We start from the raw sequence: 16,750 nt of genomic DNA, 5'->3' as shown, positions 1-16,750 counted from the left end.
GATCAGAACAATTTTAGAAGAAGCATGGTATAGTGAAAAGAAACACTTGTGTTTCTGACAGCCTTGCTATCAGAATGCCTAGTTTGACTTTTGACTGCTTTTCTGCCACTTTCTACTTATATGGCCTTGAATTACTTAATCATTGACCTCCCTGGGCCTCAATTTCCCCATCTGTAAAATGGGGTAGTATTGTAGATTTAAGGGAGGGTCAATGTGCAGCACCCAGCCCAGTGCCTAGCCTGGACTAAGCGCTCAGCAAAGTAGTGTTTCAAAAAGCTCATCCCTTGGCCTGAAGCACAGCCGTGCTGTGTGTCTGGTGGGGAAGAGCCTGATTGCCGCTCACGGGGTGGAATCGTTCAGCATGCACGCTTCACAGACAGCCTCTTAGCAGCACAGGAGGAGCCGGGCTCTCAGCCTTTGCTGCTGGCTTTGGTTGAGTCATTGCCCTTTTCTGACCTTAGTTTCATCGTCTGAGAAGTAAAGGGACAGAGTTCCCTTCCAGCTGTGAAGTTGTAGGTCCAAATGAAAGACCCTTACCGAGTTGTCTCCCAGTGGCCTGGGTGTTCCTGGAGGGTGCAGATTTGGCCTGGTCTTCCTTCTTTGCAGAGCGCCCAGCATATAAGATTTCCTCGGTGAATGTGCAAAGAGTGAGTTTATGGAATAGCCTAAAATTGGAGATGTATAGTCTTCATCTTCAGCCCACCAGTTCTAAGCTTGGCTTCTAGGATGCTGAGAGTTGCCCTTGGTGATTTTCAGGGTAATACTTCTTGCCACAGATGAGCAGGTGGCCAGTGGTTGATGCGTCTGAGGCAGGAAGGGACATTCGCAGTGCCCTGGCTTCAGGGTCTTGGTCCCCCTGCCTCTCAAGGGGATGGACAGCAGTTAGATTAGCTGTGTAAAGCCTGTCAGATGTACCACCTCACCTTATGAGCGAGGTACCAGATTAAGTGGCTTCTTTTTTTAGCAGAAGAAGACTGGGCACAGAAGGGACACAGTGATGGGTTTAAGATCGCACCCCAGACCTGGGGCATAACGGGTTAGAGTGCAGATGTCCTGACTGCCACGCAGCTCTGCAGACTTGAGTCCTTGGAGCCTTAGTGGTGCTTTGTGACCTTCAGCCAGCACGGGCAGGTGAACTGTCAGACTTGACATTCAGCTTGTATCTGTTTACATGTGAGACCGATCGGTGAGTAGTGTCTGAACGTAGGATACCTTGTTCAAAAGAAAGGTGTTCCAATCATTAAACCAAACATCTTCCCAGCTAAAGAGGTGATTTCTATCCAGAAAGAAGCTTTAGCTCATTTTTTTCCCTTTCTCTCTCTCCCCTTTCTCCCTGCAGGTTAACTGTAATGGCTTCACAATCGAAGATGAAGAACTTTCTCATTTGGGATCAGCAATATTTCCTGAGTAGGCCGAGTGTGACTTCATCTCTTTCCTTTTTACTTATTTAACACTGAATTTTTTTTTTTTAATTTCCAATAACCTCCCTAGCTGCATGTGGCAGACATGAGACTCTGAGTGAATTAAATCCCCTTTTTAATTCTGCCAGATTTCAAAATATTTCCCCTGCATTTAAGGATCTGAAGGTAGTAGTTAAGAGAACAGTTGCTTGTTAAGTCCTGCTAGGTAGAGAGCTGTTATTAAAGAGTATTTCAGAGTGCACATAGAAGGAACAACCCAGGCCCTGCTGAGAAATTTGCTTTTTTGCATAGCTGTAGTTCTGGAAATCTTTGGGTTTCTTTCACTCAAAGGAAAACATTAATTGCTGGGAATTGACTGTAGAATACGTAGAGACTATATAAGCTTCTTCCCTATCTGTCCTTTTTTGAAATATACCAGTATAGAAACAGCACATTTGGAGGGACAGTATGCTAAAGTAGTAAACTAGGGATAAATTTCAAAGACGTATACGATTTTTTTTAACCTCAGGAATATACAAGTAATTCAAGAAAGGCCAGTCAGTTGACCAGTGGAGATCGTTACAGCTCTGACTTTAATGTTACAGCTCTGCCAAGCATGGCTTTGCTGTTATCTGTTTAATGGACAGGGTAGTCTCCTAATACATCAGTCCCAAACATCAAGCCCTGGCTTCACAGATGGAGCAAAGGAGCCCTTCCAGCACCCCCTGTCTGAGTCCATCCACACTGGAGATTAGTTTGGTCTAGAGTGATGTCGCTTAATATAAGCTACAGGCACCTCTGCCCCTAGGTTGGAGCAGTTGCAGGGAACCCTTAACACCCATGCATTGGCCGTGGATGGCACAGGAAGTCTGCACATCTGTCATGCCCAGCTCCGTGCATCATATGGGTCCAAAGGAGAAAACTCTGTTAGGGGCGTGTCTCTTGAGAAGCTACACAGGCTTTCTTGAACCAGAGAAACAAACAGTGTATTCCCGTCATATTACTGTTTCTAAGGCCAAAATTGTCTGCTTTTAGAATTCCGACAGTGAGGGAAGAAATGGTTTCAGGATAGGTTCTTTGGGACTTTTGCCCTTGAGAAAAGGAAGGAGAACAGCGAAAGGTGACTAGACCCCTTTAGACGGCTTGCATTGATACTTCAGCCCTGAAATGAACCCTAGAATGTCTGCTCTTGTATCTGAAAGAGCGAAAGCCAGCTCAGCGTGGTGGCGTGTGAGGCTTCACCCCAGCGGCTGCCACGAGAACACGGCACCAGAACATGAGTTAGGTCAGGTCTTCTGCCTTCGGGCAGCTCCCCTGCCTTCGTGAGAAAGATAGCCAGCAGTCTATTTTGAGCTTGGTTACTTAATACTTCTTCCCTGGTGGCTCAGAGGTAAAGAATCCACCTGCCAATGTAGGAGTTTGATCCCTGGGTCAGAAAAATCCCCTGGAAAAGGAAAGGGCAACCACTCCAGTATTCTTGCCTGGGAAATCCCATGGGCAGAGGAGCCCGGTAGGCTGCAGTCATACATGACTGAGTGACTGAAACATCAACAACAAAGTGTTGAGAACAGTGTCTGGGGCATTTGTTTATTTCCTAGGGCCTGATTCCCTGTGCATGACTTGCCAGGGAGCCAGGTGGGCCAGAAAGGAGGGTGGAGATGACCCTTCCCGCAGACAAGACAGGAAACCCCTGCATGTCCGGCCCCAGGCCAGCCACACCCTTCACCGAGACTTCTAGCTGTGGCTTCCCCAGACACAGCAACCTGGGGCGGTTCTTCTGCACCATTTCCAACCTCTTGTTTTTTTTATCTTCACGGAGCAAACAGGAGAGCGGGTTCTGGTCGTGGAGGGTTCAGGCAGGTGACCCTGGCCACCAGAGCCACTGTGCACGTGGATCTGAGTGCCCCTCTGAGTCCCAGTTTCCAGTTTTAATTGAGGGGGGGGGGGATTCCTTTTGCTGAGAATCATATCAACATTGTGATTTCAAAGGCAGCGTTTTCAGAGATCAAGCACTCTTCCCCTGTAGTTTAGAAATTTCTGTTCTCAGAACTTTGACCTTGATATAACCAGAAGCTCAAAGCCCTCGTGTAGGCGACTGTCTGTTCCCACCGTCCCTTGTAAAGCGAGCCGCGAGCAGCAGGAGCGACCAGTGGCCCAGTTTTCCGGATGAGGAGATGGAGGTTGCAGAGAGTCAGACAGGCCCCTCTAGGTCTCTCGGGGGATCCCACACCCTCTCGGGAAGCCGGCGTCTCCCACGGTGGCGATTTCTCAACATCTGAAGACAGCATGTTAGAAATCAGCCTCTGATATAAAACCTGCTTGGCAACGCCAGCCTGTTTGTCTTGCACAGTGTCCGGTGGAGGAGCAGTTCACTGGGGGTGTTGAGTTTTGAGTCCCGCATCTAACAGGAAGGCATTTGTTGTTGTCACTCTTTATTATGTGGGTTTTTGTGTGTGTGTGTGCTTTGTTTTTGGCTTAGATATCACTGTTTGGCATTGCAGATTTCACTTTTCAGTATTGTTCCAATTTAAGATGTTAGATCTTGTTATAAATGCATGCAGAACAACCTCTTAGACCCTGATGGCCAGCTCTTAGTTGTTTTTTTTTGTTGTTGTTGTTTTTAATGTCCTGCAAAGACGCAGTTTCCATAACTTAGCAAGTAAGTGGCCAAGGAGTTACTGAACAGTCCGTCTGCCTTCCTGAGAATGTTGGGTTTTCTCTTCTGATTGACAGTGTTGCACTGATGAATCATAGTTGTTGCCCCAATGTCATTGTGACCTACAAGGGGACCCTGGCCGAAGTCAGAGCCGTGCAGGAAATCCACCCGGGAGAGGAGGTGAGTGTGTGGCTGAGGGTGGCTCTGGCGGTGGGTACCGTCCTCGGGTCCTCCAGGTTCAGGATCAGACCTGTGGTGTGGAGTCCACACTTTCCTCTCCCTTTGGGTGCTCACCGTGTCCATCTGTGGAGGTGTTAGTCGCTCAGTTTTGTCTGACTCTTTGCGATTCCATGGACTGTAGCCCACCAGGCTCCTCTGTCCATGGCATTCTCTACCAAGAATACTGGAGTCGGTTGTCATGCCCTTCTCCAAGGGATCTTCCCCACCCAGGGATTGAACCCAGATGTCTCTTACATCTCCTGCATTGGCAGTTGGGTTCTTTACCACTAGCACCACCTGGGAAGCTGTGGCCAAGGAAAAAAAGAAAAAAAACAAGGAAGATTAAATCAAATAAAGTTCCTCACAAAGATTTACAGAGATTTATAAAGAAACGAGACTGCCAAAATGACCAAGATGAAATCTTAGAGGCACTGAGTTCCCATTTCCAAATAATGGAATTTACTTTTGATTCATGAATTTCTGCCTGTTTTCCTTCCCCCCAAAGAGCAAAGCAACCCAGCAGTAGCTAACGAGTTACAGCTCCAGATGACACATGGTGCGTTCACATCACATCCCCTGCACATCTGCCCTTGGGACAGTTCCCTTCCTGGGGATGGAATTCAGATGGGGTGGGGAGAGGCAGTCTGTGGCCAGGGCCACCACGAGCTTCGCTCCCCAGCCTGGGGGTAGGGGGCGAGCCTGCTCAGCGATTCCCTTCTCCTGTCCCGTGCCGTGTGGTTCCACGACCACCACGTCAGGTGTCTCCCCTTGAGAACGCTGACCAGCCCTTACCAGATGTATGTTATACGTTCTTAAATCCTGATGTCCATAGCAAGACACTTGAATTTTTAGGCAATGTAATCACTTTAAATACATTTCATTTTAAATAATCTGGGTTGGGAAGATCCCCTGGAGAAGGCAATGGCTACCCACTCCAGTATTCTTGCCTGGAGAATTCCATGGACCAAGGAGCCTGACTGGGCAACAGTCCATGGGGCCACAAAGAGATGGACGTGACTGAGTGACTAACACTACCGCTATTTTTTTAAGTTATATGTCTGGATATTTAGAATCTTTTCAATATGATTAGTGTGGCAAAATGATCAAAGCCTCCATTTCTCTGGGTGGTGTTCAATAAGCCATAGCTGAACTGGGACCCCAGGTCCCATGTACAGATCAGACTTGCTGTCCTGTGGGAAATGGATCTTGCAGGGGGCACCCTGTTGGGGATCAGGGTGTCTCAGTTTCTGAATGTCTTGAGGAGGCTGCCCTAGCTTCTCTTGTTAAAACAGCCAACGCCCGTCAGCCAGAACCTAAGTCCCCCGGCCCCCGGCTCGTGGACTGCCTGGAGCACGTTGTCACCTGCCTGGCTGTGTCTGGACCACGAGCAGTGATGCTGAGCGGCCTCTGTCGCCCTCTTCTGGGCCCTTCTGTCTGTTGCACCCCGTGCCCATCAGTCATTTCGAAGCGCTGAGGTGGGCTCTGGCCACCGGGCAGGACAGGCCTCTTTCCTGTGGTTTTGCTCTCCTGCTGTAACCCATCAGAAATTCACCCTCCGCCTTTAGGGGGAAGTTGCTGCTTTGGGGGTGACCTGCCCTTCAGAGGGGAGGAAGCCATTTGCTGGGGTGTCCGATGAGCCAGGGGTCTCCGTTTCTGCCCTCTGGGCTGGGGAGAGCTCAGGGCACCTGTGAGCACCCAGCTCGTGCAGGTCCCCCGCCCTGGCCTGCCTGCCAGCACCCGAGGTGACTGGCACAGTGACGGCTCTGGGACACCCATCTGTTCCGTCAGACGTCTGCCTGATGGTGTGGGACGAGCCGCCAGTGCCGTCACAGTGAGTGGATAATGGGCAGTTAAATGCCGGCCTCCTCCATATGCTCCAGGACTCACTTATAGAGACTGCTAGGAAAAAGCAAGGACAGGAGGGCTTGATGAGCCCAAAGGTATGACTTTTCCAGGTTTTCCGGCCTGGCTGGGTAAGGCAGCAGCGGGCTGGTGGCCTAGGAGCTGTGCCCTCCTGCACTGACCTGTCCCAGCCTGCTGACCTGACTTCCTGCTCCATCGCCAGCTGATGGCAGGATAAAGGGAAATGTGTGTGTGTGTGTGTGTGTGTGTGTGTGCGCGCGCGTGCATATGTGCATTCTTGCTTCCCCTCCACCCACGCAGCAGTGCGTGTGAGCCATTCCCGGTTGTGAGATAAAAGACCCCTAACAAAGGCCAAGCGGAGCCAGCGCAGGACCCATCCCAAGGCCGAGCAGACTCTTTGCCGATGGTGGCCTTTGCTTCTGTGCCCGAGACAAGGGCATCCACTGCTGGGCCAGAGCCCAGCTCGCTCTCTGCAGAGGATGGAGGCAGGGCTGCTCTGAATCCTCCAACTTACCACTTTAGGGACCCTTTGATTCTGTAAGAGGAGGTGGACAGCACTAGCGGTGCCAGGTGAAGGAGTTCAGTGTGTTAGGGTGAAGACTGTGCCGAGCTGCGGCCCTCCTCACAGTCACCATCAGGAGTGTTTGCAGAGCCAAACAGGGAGGGCACGGCGTGAGCTGGCCTGTGGCAAACAACTTTTCAGATCCCCTTAGGTTTTTATCGGACCTCTCTGGTGTCTCAGATGGTAAAGAATCTGCCTGCAATGCAGGAGACTGGGATTCGATCCCTGGGACCTGGAGAAGGAAATGGCAACCCACTCCAGTTTTCTTGCCTGGAGAATTCCATGGACAGGGGAGCCTGGTAGGCGGCAGTTCTTGGGGTCACAAAGAGTCCGGACATGACTGAGCAACGAATGCTTTCACTTTTTCACTTTAGGTTTTTACCAGCTACATTGACCTCCTGTACCCAACGGAAGACAGGAATGACCGGTTAAGAGATTCTTATTTCTTCACCTGTGAATGCCAGGAGTGTACCACCAAAGACAAGGTCAGCACCTTCTCCCAGCACAGAGGCTGACTCGACTCTCTCGGGGCCTTTCTGCCAGGCGAGCACCCCTGCCTGAGTCGGGCGTCTCCTCGTGTTTTTGAGCCTTTAAACCTGCTTTACTGGCACAGCCCAGGGGATCCAGTCAGACCAGGTCTCTGTTCCAACTTGATTCTCAGAGCTGATGAAAACATTCCCATCACATTGTACAAATAAGAGAAGGATTCGCCAAATTGCTATTTCTTTAAAAGAAATGGATGCTCCACAGAGGAGGGAGAAAGATGGGCAGCGAGGTCCACCCACAAGGAGGTAGACAGCATTCTCCAGCTTTCCCACCTCTTCACCAGACTCCACAGAATTTTCTCAGACATCGCGCAGGTTATCTTGTCAGTGCCTCCCCTCCTTATTCTGTTCCCTTGACTTCATAGGTATGTGAACAGACATATTTGCCCACAGCAGACATATCGAGGCAGGTGTGGGAGCACCTAAAAAATGAATAGTTTTGTCTTTCTGTGAGTAGGTAATGAATATTGAACTTTCCTGAGACCCACTGCCTGATTCCCTTTCATTCTTTCATAACTTTAGAAGGGGCAAGCCTGTACCTCTGTGTGGGAAAATGTGCTATTTGAGAGATTTGCCCATCAGTATGGTTTCCATGGGAAGTAACCGGTGGCCATTTCCCTCAGGATAAGGCCAAGGTGGAAATCCGGAAGCTCAACGACCCCCCGAAGGCAGAAACCATCCGCGACATGGTCAGATATGCACGCAATGTCATTGAGGAGTTCCGGCGAGCCAAGCACTACAAATATATCCTTTGCAACCTTCCCGATCTTACAGGGGGCGTTGGCGAGCTGGGCACCGGAAGCAGGAGAAGGGTGGGTTTCTGAGTATTGAAGGCAGGACGTTGCCTATCAAAGGATGGCCAGGTGAAGACTTCCTGGCCATCCACGACCTGTAGTCAGCTATGTCAGTGTTTCACAATGTTGCCCTTATCTTATTTCTCTTTGTTGGACTAGTTTGCTCAGGAGCTCATCCTGGTGGAAGGCTTTTATTTTCTAAAAGTGGAGAACAGTTCCTTGAAGACCCTCACTGATTGGGTATCTTCCTTTGGGCAAGGCACCTTACTGAGGGTTTTGCTGGGTAACAGGTGGAAACAGGCTTATAGGTAGCAGGTCATTTGCCCAGGGCACGCTGTTCAGCAGGGCAGGGTTTTGCCCCAGGTTTGCCAGCACAATCCATATTTTTAACCACTATATTGTAGCGTTTTCTTGGGTTAGATTTGTACTGAAGACAGAAAACCAGTGAAAGGAAATTAAAGTCACTTTTTTTTTTTTTTTTTCTGAGCGTAAGTAAGAAAGAACTTTGCCGTGTTGGAGAATGTTTCCTTAAGAGCTTTAGCAAAAGTTCCCAGCTTGGGTGAGGATTTAGATTTAAACAGAAGATTGAAGATTTTTTTTTTTATTCTAATCAACACTGTTCACAGCGGAAGGAAGGCTGTGTTCCCTGTGGCTAAAATTCTTTAGTTGTGTTTAACAGCTGAGGTCTTCCGTTTTTCCTAGTTTTTTTTCCTTCCAGAAAAATATATGGGTCCTTTCACTTGCTTGGCTTTCTGTAATTTACTTTTTCAGAGGTGTAGCTGGGGGTGGAGTGGACAAAACAGTAACTCCTTGCCCCATTTCCACCGCCCCACGCCCGCCCCCAGCCGTCAGCCCTTGGGAAGCCTCCTCCGGAACTGCCAGGCCTGTCGGTTCCTTGACTCCACAGCACCCCCTAGTGAGCTGCTGGAGATCTGCGAGCTCAGCCAGGAGAAGATGAGCTGCGTGTTCGAGGACAGTAACGTGTACATGCTTCACATGATGTACCAGGCCATGGGTGTCTGCTTGTACATGCAGGACTGGGAGGGAGCCCTGCGGTACGGACAGAAAATCATCCAGCCCTACAGGTGATTGCACTGGCTCTTCCCATCAGCGTAGCTCAGAGTAGAGTTGGGTGGTTTGGAACGCGTCCCTTGGCCATTCTGTCTATACGCTCCCATGTTGGAGCGGGCCGGGAGCAGCTTTCTCTCCTCTCCATGACATCTGCAGGTGCATGCTCAGGGTGCTTCCCCTGGGCCCAGCCTGTGCCCTCCACCACCCGGTAGAGACACCCAGGGAGGCAGGTTGAGGTGACACCGGGTAGCGGGGGGAGGGCTGGGGCAGGATCCCTCCTAGGACCCGTCCAGGATGCTCTGTTCATTGGAGTTAATTCAAACCAGTGTGAAAAAGCCACCGGCTGGTTTCTCCTCCTTGCTGTGCCTTTTAAGTTAAATGGTACTGAGTAATTGGTTAGCGGTGGCCTCAGAAACGCTTTTTTGTTTTCCATCTCCTTCTTTTGCTTTTTTAAAAGTGCAGCCTCAGTTTGCACCAGCTTCTCTGGTGGCTCAGATGGTAAAGAATCCACCTGCAGTGCAGGAGAATTGGGTTCGCCCCGTAGGTTGGGAAGATCCCCTGGAGGAGGGCATGGCAACCCACTCCTCAATTGTTGCCTAGAGAATCCCAAAGACAGAGGAGCCTGGAGGGCTGTGCAGTCCATGGGGTCGCAAAGAGTCAAACACAACTGAGCAACTTTCACTCACTCATTCAGTTTGCAAATGAGGAAACTCTGGGACTGCTGGTTGCGATTATTTAATATTCTCCCATAGATTTGATTAAGTTGGATTTTAACCTGTAGTAATAATGAATGTTAATCATGGGAAGGTTTCCTGTCGAGAGGGTTAGTAAACCTTAAGGTGGGTGACGGGAGGTGGCTCTGACTAGCTGCTTCAGGGCCGGGCTGACCTAGATCAGATCACTAGGGTGCTTGTTAAACACATTTATGTTAAACTTCAGAGTCTCTTCAAGACCAAGCGGCTTCGAGTCTCTTGGCATCACACCTGAAATCTCTGTGTCAGAGGCACCCTGGTGCTTTTGCTTAGCCCTCAGTACCCCTTCAGGTTCTAAGATCAGGGCTGTAACTGTCTAATCTGAATCTCCACTGCCCACTTGGCCCTCCACTTACCCCACAGTGCAGTGATAAGCCAGCAGGGGGAGCCCACGGGGCAGCCAGCTCTTAAAATCTGCTCCTGGAAACAGAATTTGATCCTATGGGTATAATCTCACAGCCTGTCCTTCCTGAGATGGGTGAGGAAGTCCATGCACACTTCCCTCCTTGAGATCTGTAGGGGGAGAGAGAACTTGCATGAATCTTGGCCTTGTGGTTGCTCTCCCAGCAGGGCTTGCTATGCTCCACCCTCTCTTAGCTTTAGGGAGGCCCTCTGGGGAGGCCCAGCCCTGCCTTCCCTGGGTCACTGTACCGTGCTTAGTGGCTCAGTTGTGTCTGACTCTCTGCGACCCCATGGACTACAGCCCACCAGGCTCCTCTGTCTATGAAATTCTCTAGGCAAGAATACTGGAGTGGGTTTCCAGTCCCTTCTCCAGGGGATCTTCCCAGTCTAGGGATCAAAGCCAGGTCTCCCGCATTGCAGGTGGATTATTTACTGACTGAGTCACCAGGGAAGTCCAAGAATCCTGGATTGGGTAGCCTATCCCTTCTCCAGGGGATCTTCCCAATCTAGGGATCAAAGCCAGGTCTCCCGCATTGCAGGTGGATTATTTACTGACTGAGTCACCAGGGAAGTCCAAGAATCCTGGAGTGGGTAGCTTATCCCTTCTCCAGGGGATCTTCCCAACCCAGGAATCCAACCAGGGTCTCCTGCATTGCAGGCATATTCTTTACCAGCTGAGCGACCAGGGAAGAATTTGGTACTGTGGGGATCCCCAGGGATTCCACATGCCTGGGAATACAGCTTGAATGTGTCTGTGGACTTTGAGGACACTGCAGGTAGAACAGACGAGCCTGTAAATAAACACCTCCAGCTCCTACCTCCCCACCCCCAAAAGCCTCCTAGGCTCTGTTCATAGGGAGATGGCTCTTTCCTAGGCAGGCCTATCAGTCAGCCTTCAGTTGAAACCAGAAAGAGAAGACCTCCTGTATACAAAGCCCTCTCTTGGGCAATGGAGAAAAGAAGTAGGAAGTATGCCTTTAGAGAGCTTATAATTTTGCTAAACCAAACGATAATCATAGAGTGTGACAGCAAGCTGAGGTCTTGATTCACTGGTGTGTGTGTATCTTTAAGGATACTGTCTTTTTAACGTGAGGGGATATTCATAAAGAGGGAGTTTACCTTTTTTTTTTTGCTGTGCTGGGTCTTCATTGCGGTGTGCAAGCCTTCTCTAGTTGTGGCATGTGGGTTCTCTAGTTGAGGCACACAAGCTTAGCTGCCCCAAGACATGCGGGATGTTACTTCCCCGCCCAGAGATCAAATCTGCGTCCCATGTGTTGGAAGGTAGATTCCTAACCACTGGACCATCAAGGAAGTCCCAGGGATTTATTTTAAAAGACGTTTTCCCCAATGCCTGCAGCAGGTGCACCTAAAACAAAAATCTGAGGCTAGGATTGAATTTGTGTTTATTCGTGTCTTTATGTAGGATCTCCCCTGTAGATTTTATGTGGTTTTTCAGAAGCACACAAACTGCCTAAAAGGAAGTGCATCCACAATGAGTAGGCAGGGTTGAACCATCCATGTCTTCCACCAGCCCCTGCCAGGGTCTGGAGGAACCTGGTTGCTGTGGACAGGGCGCCCATCAGCTGGGCAGCCACAGCTCACTGTGTCTGGCCTGTGGACCCTCAGAAGCTGTGACAAGGTGGCCTGTTGTCTTCTCTTTTTCCAGTAAGCACTATCCTCTGTACTCCCTCAACGTGGCCTCCATGTGGCTGAAGCTAGGAAGACTGTACATGGGCCTGGAGAACAAAGCTGCTGGGGAGAGAGCCCTGAAGAAGGTGCGTGTGTGATGCAGCTGGGCTGCCCCATGCCTGGCTTCCCTTCTTTGCACTTCCCTTCCTGCGGGACGCGGGTGACTGATAGAGCCACAGAGAATGACCAGCCCTGGGCCACCCTCCGGCCATAGGAGTGGGCAAAGGTGGGTGTGCAGGCGGCAGGGGACCAAGTAATTGTGCCTTTGGCAGGTTTGCGTCCTGACGCTCCTGTTGAGAAAGGTACATCCACATTGTGGCTGCAGGCTCACAGCTGTGAAGAGGGTACTGCCTCTGTCCCCTGGGAAGCCATGGAAGTGCTAAATATGACCATGCTAAGAGGCCAGCATTATTAAAATGTCTTTTCTGATCCACTATAACAGATAAAAAGGGGAAAAAAAAAAAAGGCCAAGGATAGGTCAGAAGACTGTGGTGAAGGAATTCTCCAAATTTCTGCTCTTTGAGGTTTATAGATTCATGATGCCCAGTTGTGGTGAAGTCAAGGCATTTGGGCCTGGAGAGGCCCTCAGTGTGAGAATTAATGCTTTTGTAGTTTTTAAAATGAACTTAATAATCATTGACAGTGTTCATTGAGTTCGGTTACATGCCAGGACCTTCATGCGGTCCTTTTCTTTTATTTCCCGAAAAAAAAAAAAAAAAAAAAAAATGAGATAGGCTTTCCCAGTGAAAAAATTGAGATTCAAGCAGGTTAAGTAATTTGTTGAGGGTACATGGTGAGGTTCTCATTCAAACTGGGGTCTTTCTGAGTTGAAAGCTTCAAGTCTGCCCACTCACACTGGGACTAACACACAGGGAGAACCAAGACCCTGGGCGTGGTGTTTGCCAGCTGCCCTGTGCCCAGTGGGTGAGAGTGCCAGGCCATGCCCCGTATCTTACAGAAGCACAGTCACCATCCTGAATATCGCTTCTCATTGCTCTTTCTATGGATGTCAATAACTGATGAAATACAATTGTTGGGACAGTCGTTATTTACGGAGAAGCCAAAAGTTGATCAACTGTAACCTTTGAGACAGTTTCTTTGTGCCACTAAGAGAAACACCTTTGTAAAAGTCGAGGTTGTGGACTAGGCCTGGACGCCAAACCCTCCAGATTCCCCAAACCTCCCCAGTACACTATACAGGAAGATGGAATACGGTCCCACATGGTGGAAGGAAGTGCCAGGGCCGACCCAGCCTGGACGTGGGAGTGAAAGATCAAATATTCCGGTTTTGAACCACGGAATTGGTTTTTCTAAGACGACGTTTATTGCCTCAGTGAGGTTGGAGGAACATTAAGCAGTTAGGTCTCAGTTGCAGAGTAAGTAAACTGATTGCAGATCCCTGAAGGATAGAGTGGATCTGAGGAAGGAACACGAGTCCTGAGGTGAATGCAGGGGGTGAGGAGAGACATTTAAGTCACGTGATTCCTGAAGGCTTGCACTCCTGCTGGTTTGACATCTAGGAAGAGAATAGTAACAGAAAGGAAGGCTGGTCAACAGTCGCAAGCCGTCAAAAATTCCCTGTTTGAGGGAATGGGAATAATTTAAGTTTTTCTCTTTGTGAATAATACTTTTGAACACAGAAGAGCAAGATAAATTATTATGGATTACATTAGATATGTAATTCCTATATGCCAGACACTGTTCTAAACACTTGATGTATATCAACAACTCTGAGAGGGAGGTATTGCCCCTGTTTTATTTTACAGATGAGGAAACTGAGGCACAGAGTAGTTAAGTAAATTGCCCAAGGTCACACAGCTAGGAAGGATGGAGCCACACACTCTCTCTCATTTGAAAGAAACCTTATTAAATATATTCTCTCTGGATTCCTCATATGAAGCTCGTGCCTATTTTTAGGTTTTTAAAGAATACATAAAAAGACGTAAGCATACACTTTTCGAAAGGGAAAAACGATTTAGTCATGTCTTACGCATTAGTGATGTACACTAAAATCAGAAAGGTTTGTCCCTAAATCATTTCTCTATCATTTCTTCAGCTACTGAAGAATGTTTTCCTCAGCAATAGAGACTGGATGACTAGATATGAGACAATCTTGTCTTTTTCCTTTTTTAAAAAAAAAAAAAGCCAGACTGGAGGAGAACACAGGCTCTGAAAACCACTTAGTACCCTGCACCTTCAAGCAGAGAAGTCTAGCCTGAATGAAAGTCAGCCTAGGGGAGGGACAGGGGGGCTGGCTTCAAACTCTCAACCTGTTCCTCTCTCTCCTAGGCCATTGCCATCATGGAAGTAGCTCATGGCAAAGACCATCCGTACATTTCTGAGATCAAACAGGAAATTGAAAGCCATTGAAACTATGCTGACATTTTAGTTTTTATTTAAATCCTAGTGCAGAAACCTTCAAGGATTTGACTATTTCAAATCATTCACGTCACGCCAGCATTTCTGTAAACTCACCGAATGAAAACATGACTTACACTTAAACCTTACACATGGCTTACTTGGACATGGATCTTAATCTTTGACCTAAAATATCAAATGCATTTTTGAATGCTTTTTTTTTCCCCTAAGAAATAATGGCATGGTTTCATATATTATATTTCAGACAGATTGTGTCCGAAGATTTAAAGCTGTAGTTATTTTTCCCTTCATGACTACTGTAATGTTCTGAACAAACATGAATGAAGAGAATAAAAAACATAATCGTATTTGAAGTTTGTGTTTTCCTCTGTTGGATGAAAGTGAAAGTTGCTTAGTCATGTTCGATTCTTTGCCACCCCACGGACTGTAGCCCACAGGGCTCCTCTGTGGAATTCTCCAGGCAAGAATACTGGAATGGGTTGCCATTCCCTCCACCAGGGGACCTTCCCAACCAAGAGACCGAGCCCACGTCTCCCACATTTCAGGCAGATTCTCTACCATCTGAGTAACGAAGGAAGCCCCCTCTGTTGGTTGGGGGAACATCAGACGCATCACTAGATGGACAAAAGTCCATCTAGTCAAAGCTATGGTTTTTCCAGTAGTCATATACGGATGTGAGAGCTGGACTATAAAGAAGGCTGAGCTCTGAAAAATTGATGCTTGTGAACTGTGGTGCTGGAGAAGACTCTTGAAAGTCCCTTGGACAGCAAGGAGATCAAACCAGTCAATCCCAAAGGAAATCAACTGTGAATATTCATTGGAAAGACTAATGCTGAAGCTGAAGCTTCAATACTTTGGCCACCCGCTGCAAAGAGCTGACTCATTGGAAAAAGACCCTGATGCTGGGAAAGATTCAGGGCAGGAAGAGAGGAGGACGACAGCAGATGAGCTGGTTGGATGGCATCACTGATGCAATGGACATCATGAGTTTGAGCAAACTCCAGGAGATTGTGAAGGACATGGAAGCCTGGTATGCTGCAGTCCATGGGGTCACAAAGAGTCAGATGACACTTAGTGACTGAACAACCAGTGTATTTTTCATTTCAGTTATTGTATTCTTCATCTCTGGTTTTCTTTCTTCTCTAATTTTTTGTTAAAAACTTGTAACTTCTTGCTCTGTGCACCCATTCTTCTCCCGAGTTCTTTACAGTCATTACTCTGAACGCTTTCTCTGGTAGATTGCCTATCTCCACTTCACTTAGTTCTTCTGGCGTCTTCGTCTGGTTCCTTTGTCTGGAACATCTTCCTCTGCCACCTCATTTTGTCTGAATTGCTGTTTATATTTTATGTGTATGGTAGCTTAGTTACGTTTCTCAACCTTGGAGAAGTGGCCCTCTGTAGGAGACGTCCTCTGATTCCCAGCAGAACACTCCCCCTCTCGTTGCCCAAGCTGTATGCTCTAGGAGTTCCCCCTAAGAGGGCTGCATGTATCCTTCTTTTGGGGGGCTATGTGGATGGTCTGCTAAGTTTGGCCCCTAGTCTGGTTGGTTGTCATCCCTGCCTTGGATGGATGCTGCTGGTTAGTGGGGCCTGGTCTTGAGGCAGCTGGCCATGGAACCCTTGTGGGCCTTGGGCTGGTGCTGGCTCACTGGTGGGCAGAGTCAGGGCCCAGAAGCCGCCAGGGCTGTTGCCTGGCCCCTGGTGGGTGATGCCAGGCCCTGGATTTAGTGCTGGCCTACCGGCAGGCAGAGCTGGATCCTGGGGTTTGGCTACGGGGCTCGGAGACCTCAGCGCTGTTGCTGGATTGCTGGCAGGGCCGGAGGAGACCCAGTTCCTGGGTCTGGCTACTGGAGACTCACTGGAGACCGGTTACTGACACGGTTGGGTGGGGTCTGGGTGTCTGAAAGCTTGTGTTGCCCTGCTAGTGGGCAGTGTCAGGGACCCTCCAGGGGAGGGTCTGGTCTCTCTTTTGGGTGAACTCAATCCACTGCAAGACTGTGGTTTTCTTTGGTGTGGTGTCTGCCCCCTGGTGAGGAAGGCGGGTCTGGAGGCTCGAGCAGGGCTGGGGCCTGTCCGCGGGCAGATGGAGGTGGGTGCTGGACTCCCGGTGGGCAGGGCCCGGTCTAAAGGTGTGTCGAGAGGTGGCTGTGGGCTCAGGAAGCTTCTAGGCAGCCTGTGTACTAAAGAATGAGGCTGGGTCACTTCCCCAGTTAGCTGGTTGGCCCGAGGCAGCCCAGCGCTGGCCCCTACAGGCTGTTGGGTGGGGCCCAGTTCTGGCACTAAGCTGGAGGGAGGTTCCCACGATGGCACCTCCCCCAATGTCCATGTGGTAGAATGCCCCTCAGTATGGCTGCCGCCAGTGTCTATATCTGCAGGATAAGCCACGGCCATCCCTGCCTCTCAAGACCTGCAGCTAAG

At 49.2% G+C, this 16,750-nt stretch overlaps 1 protein-coding gene across 3 annotated transcripts in view; it reads left to right on the top strand.

Annotated features, from left to right (window-relative positions):
* Window positions 1-14,679, top strand: part of SMYD2 (SET and MYND domain containing 2) — a 53,452-nt gene extending 38,773 nt beyond the window's left edge. For all 3 annotated transcript variants that reach the window (NM_001076364.1, XM_024976467.2, XM_024976466.2), the window contains 7 exon segments: window positions 1,340-1,407; window positions 4,134-4,236; window positions 7,075-7,185; window positions 7,869-7,989; window positions 8,950-9,124; window positions 11,931-12,039; window positions 14,243-14,679. In NM_001076364.1, coding sequence (NP_001069832.1) covers window positions 1,340-1,407; window positions 4,134-4,236; window positions 7,075-7,185; window positions 7,869-7,989; window positions 8,950-9,124; window positions 11,931-12,039; window positions 14,243-14,323 — 768 coding nt within the window. In that variant the 3' untranslated portion in view covers window positions 14,324-14,679.
* Window positions 14,680-16,750: the final 2,071 nt, after the last annotated feature.

Source organism: Bos taurus, chromosome 16 (assembly GCF_002263795.3).
Source record: "Bos taurus isolate L1 Dominette 01449 registration number 42190680 breed Hereford chromosome 16, ARS-UCD2.0, whole genome shotgun sequence".
Classification (NCBI taxonomy): Eukaryota; Metazoa; Chordata; class Mammalia; order Artiodactyla; family Bovidae; genus Bos; species Bos taurus.
The sequence above is the reverse complement of the archived record's forward strand: the minus strand, read 5'-3'. Positions and strand labels throughout refer to the sequence as shown.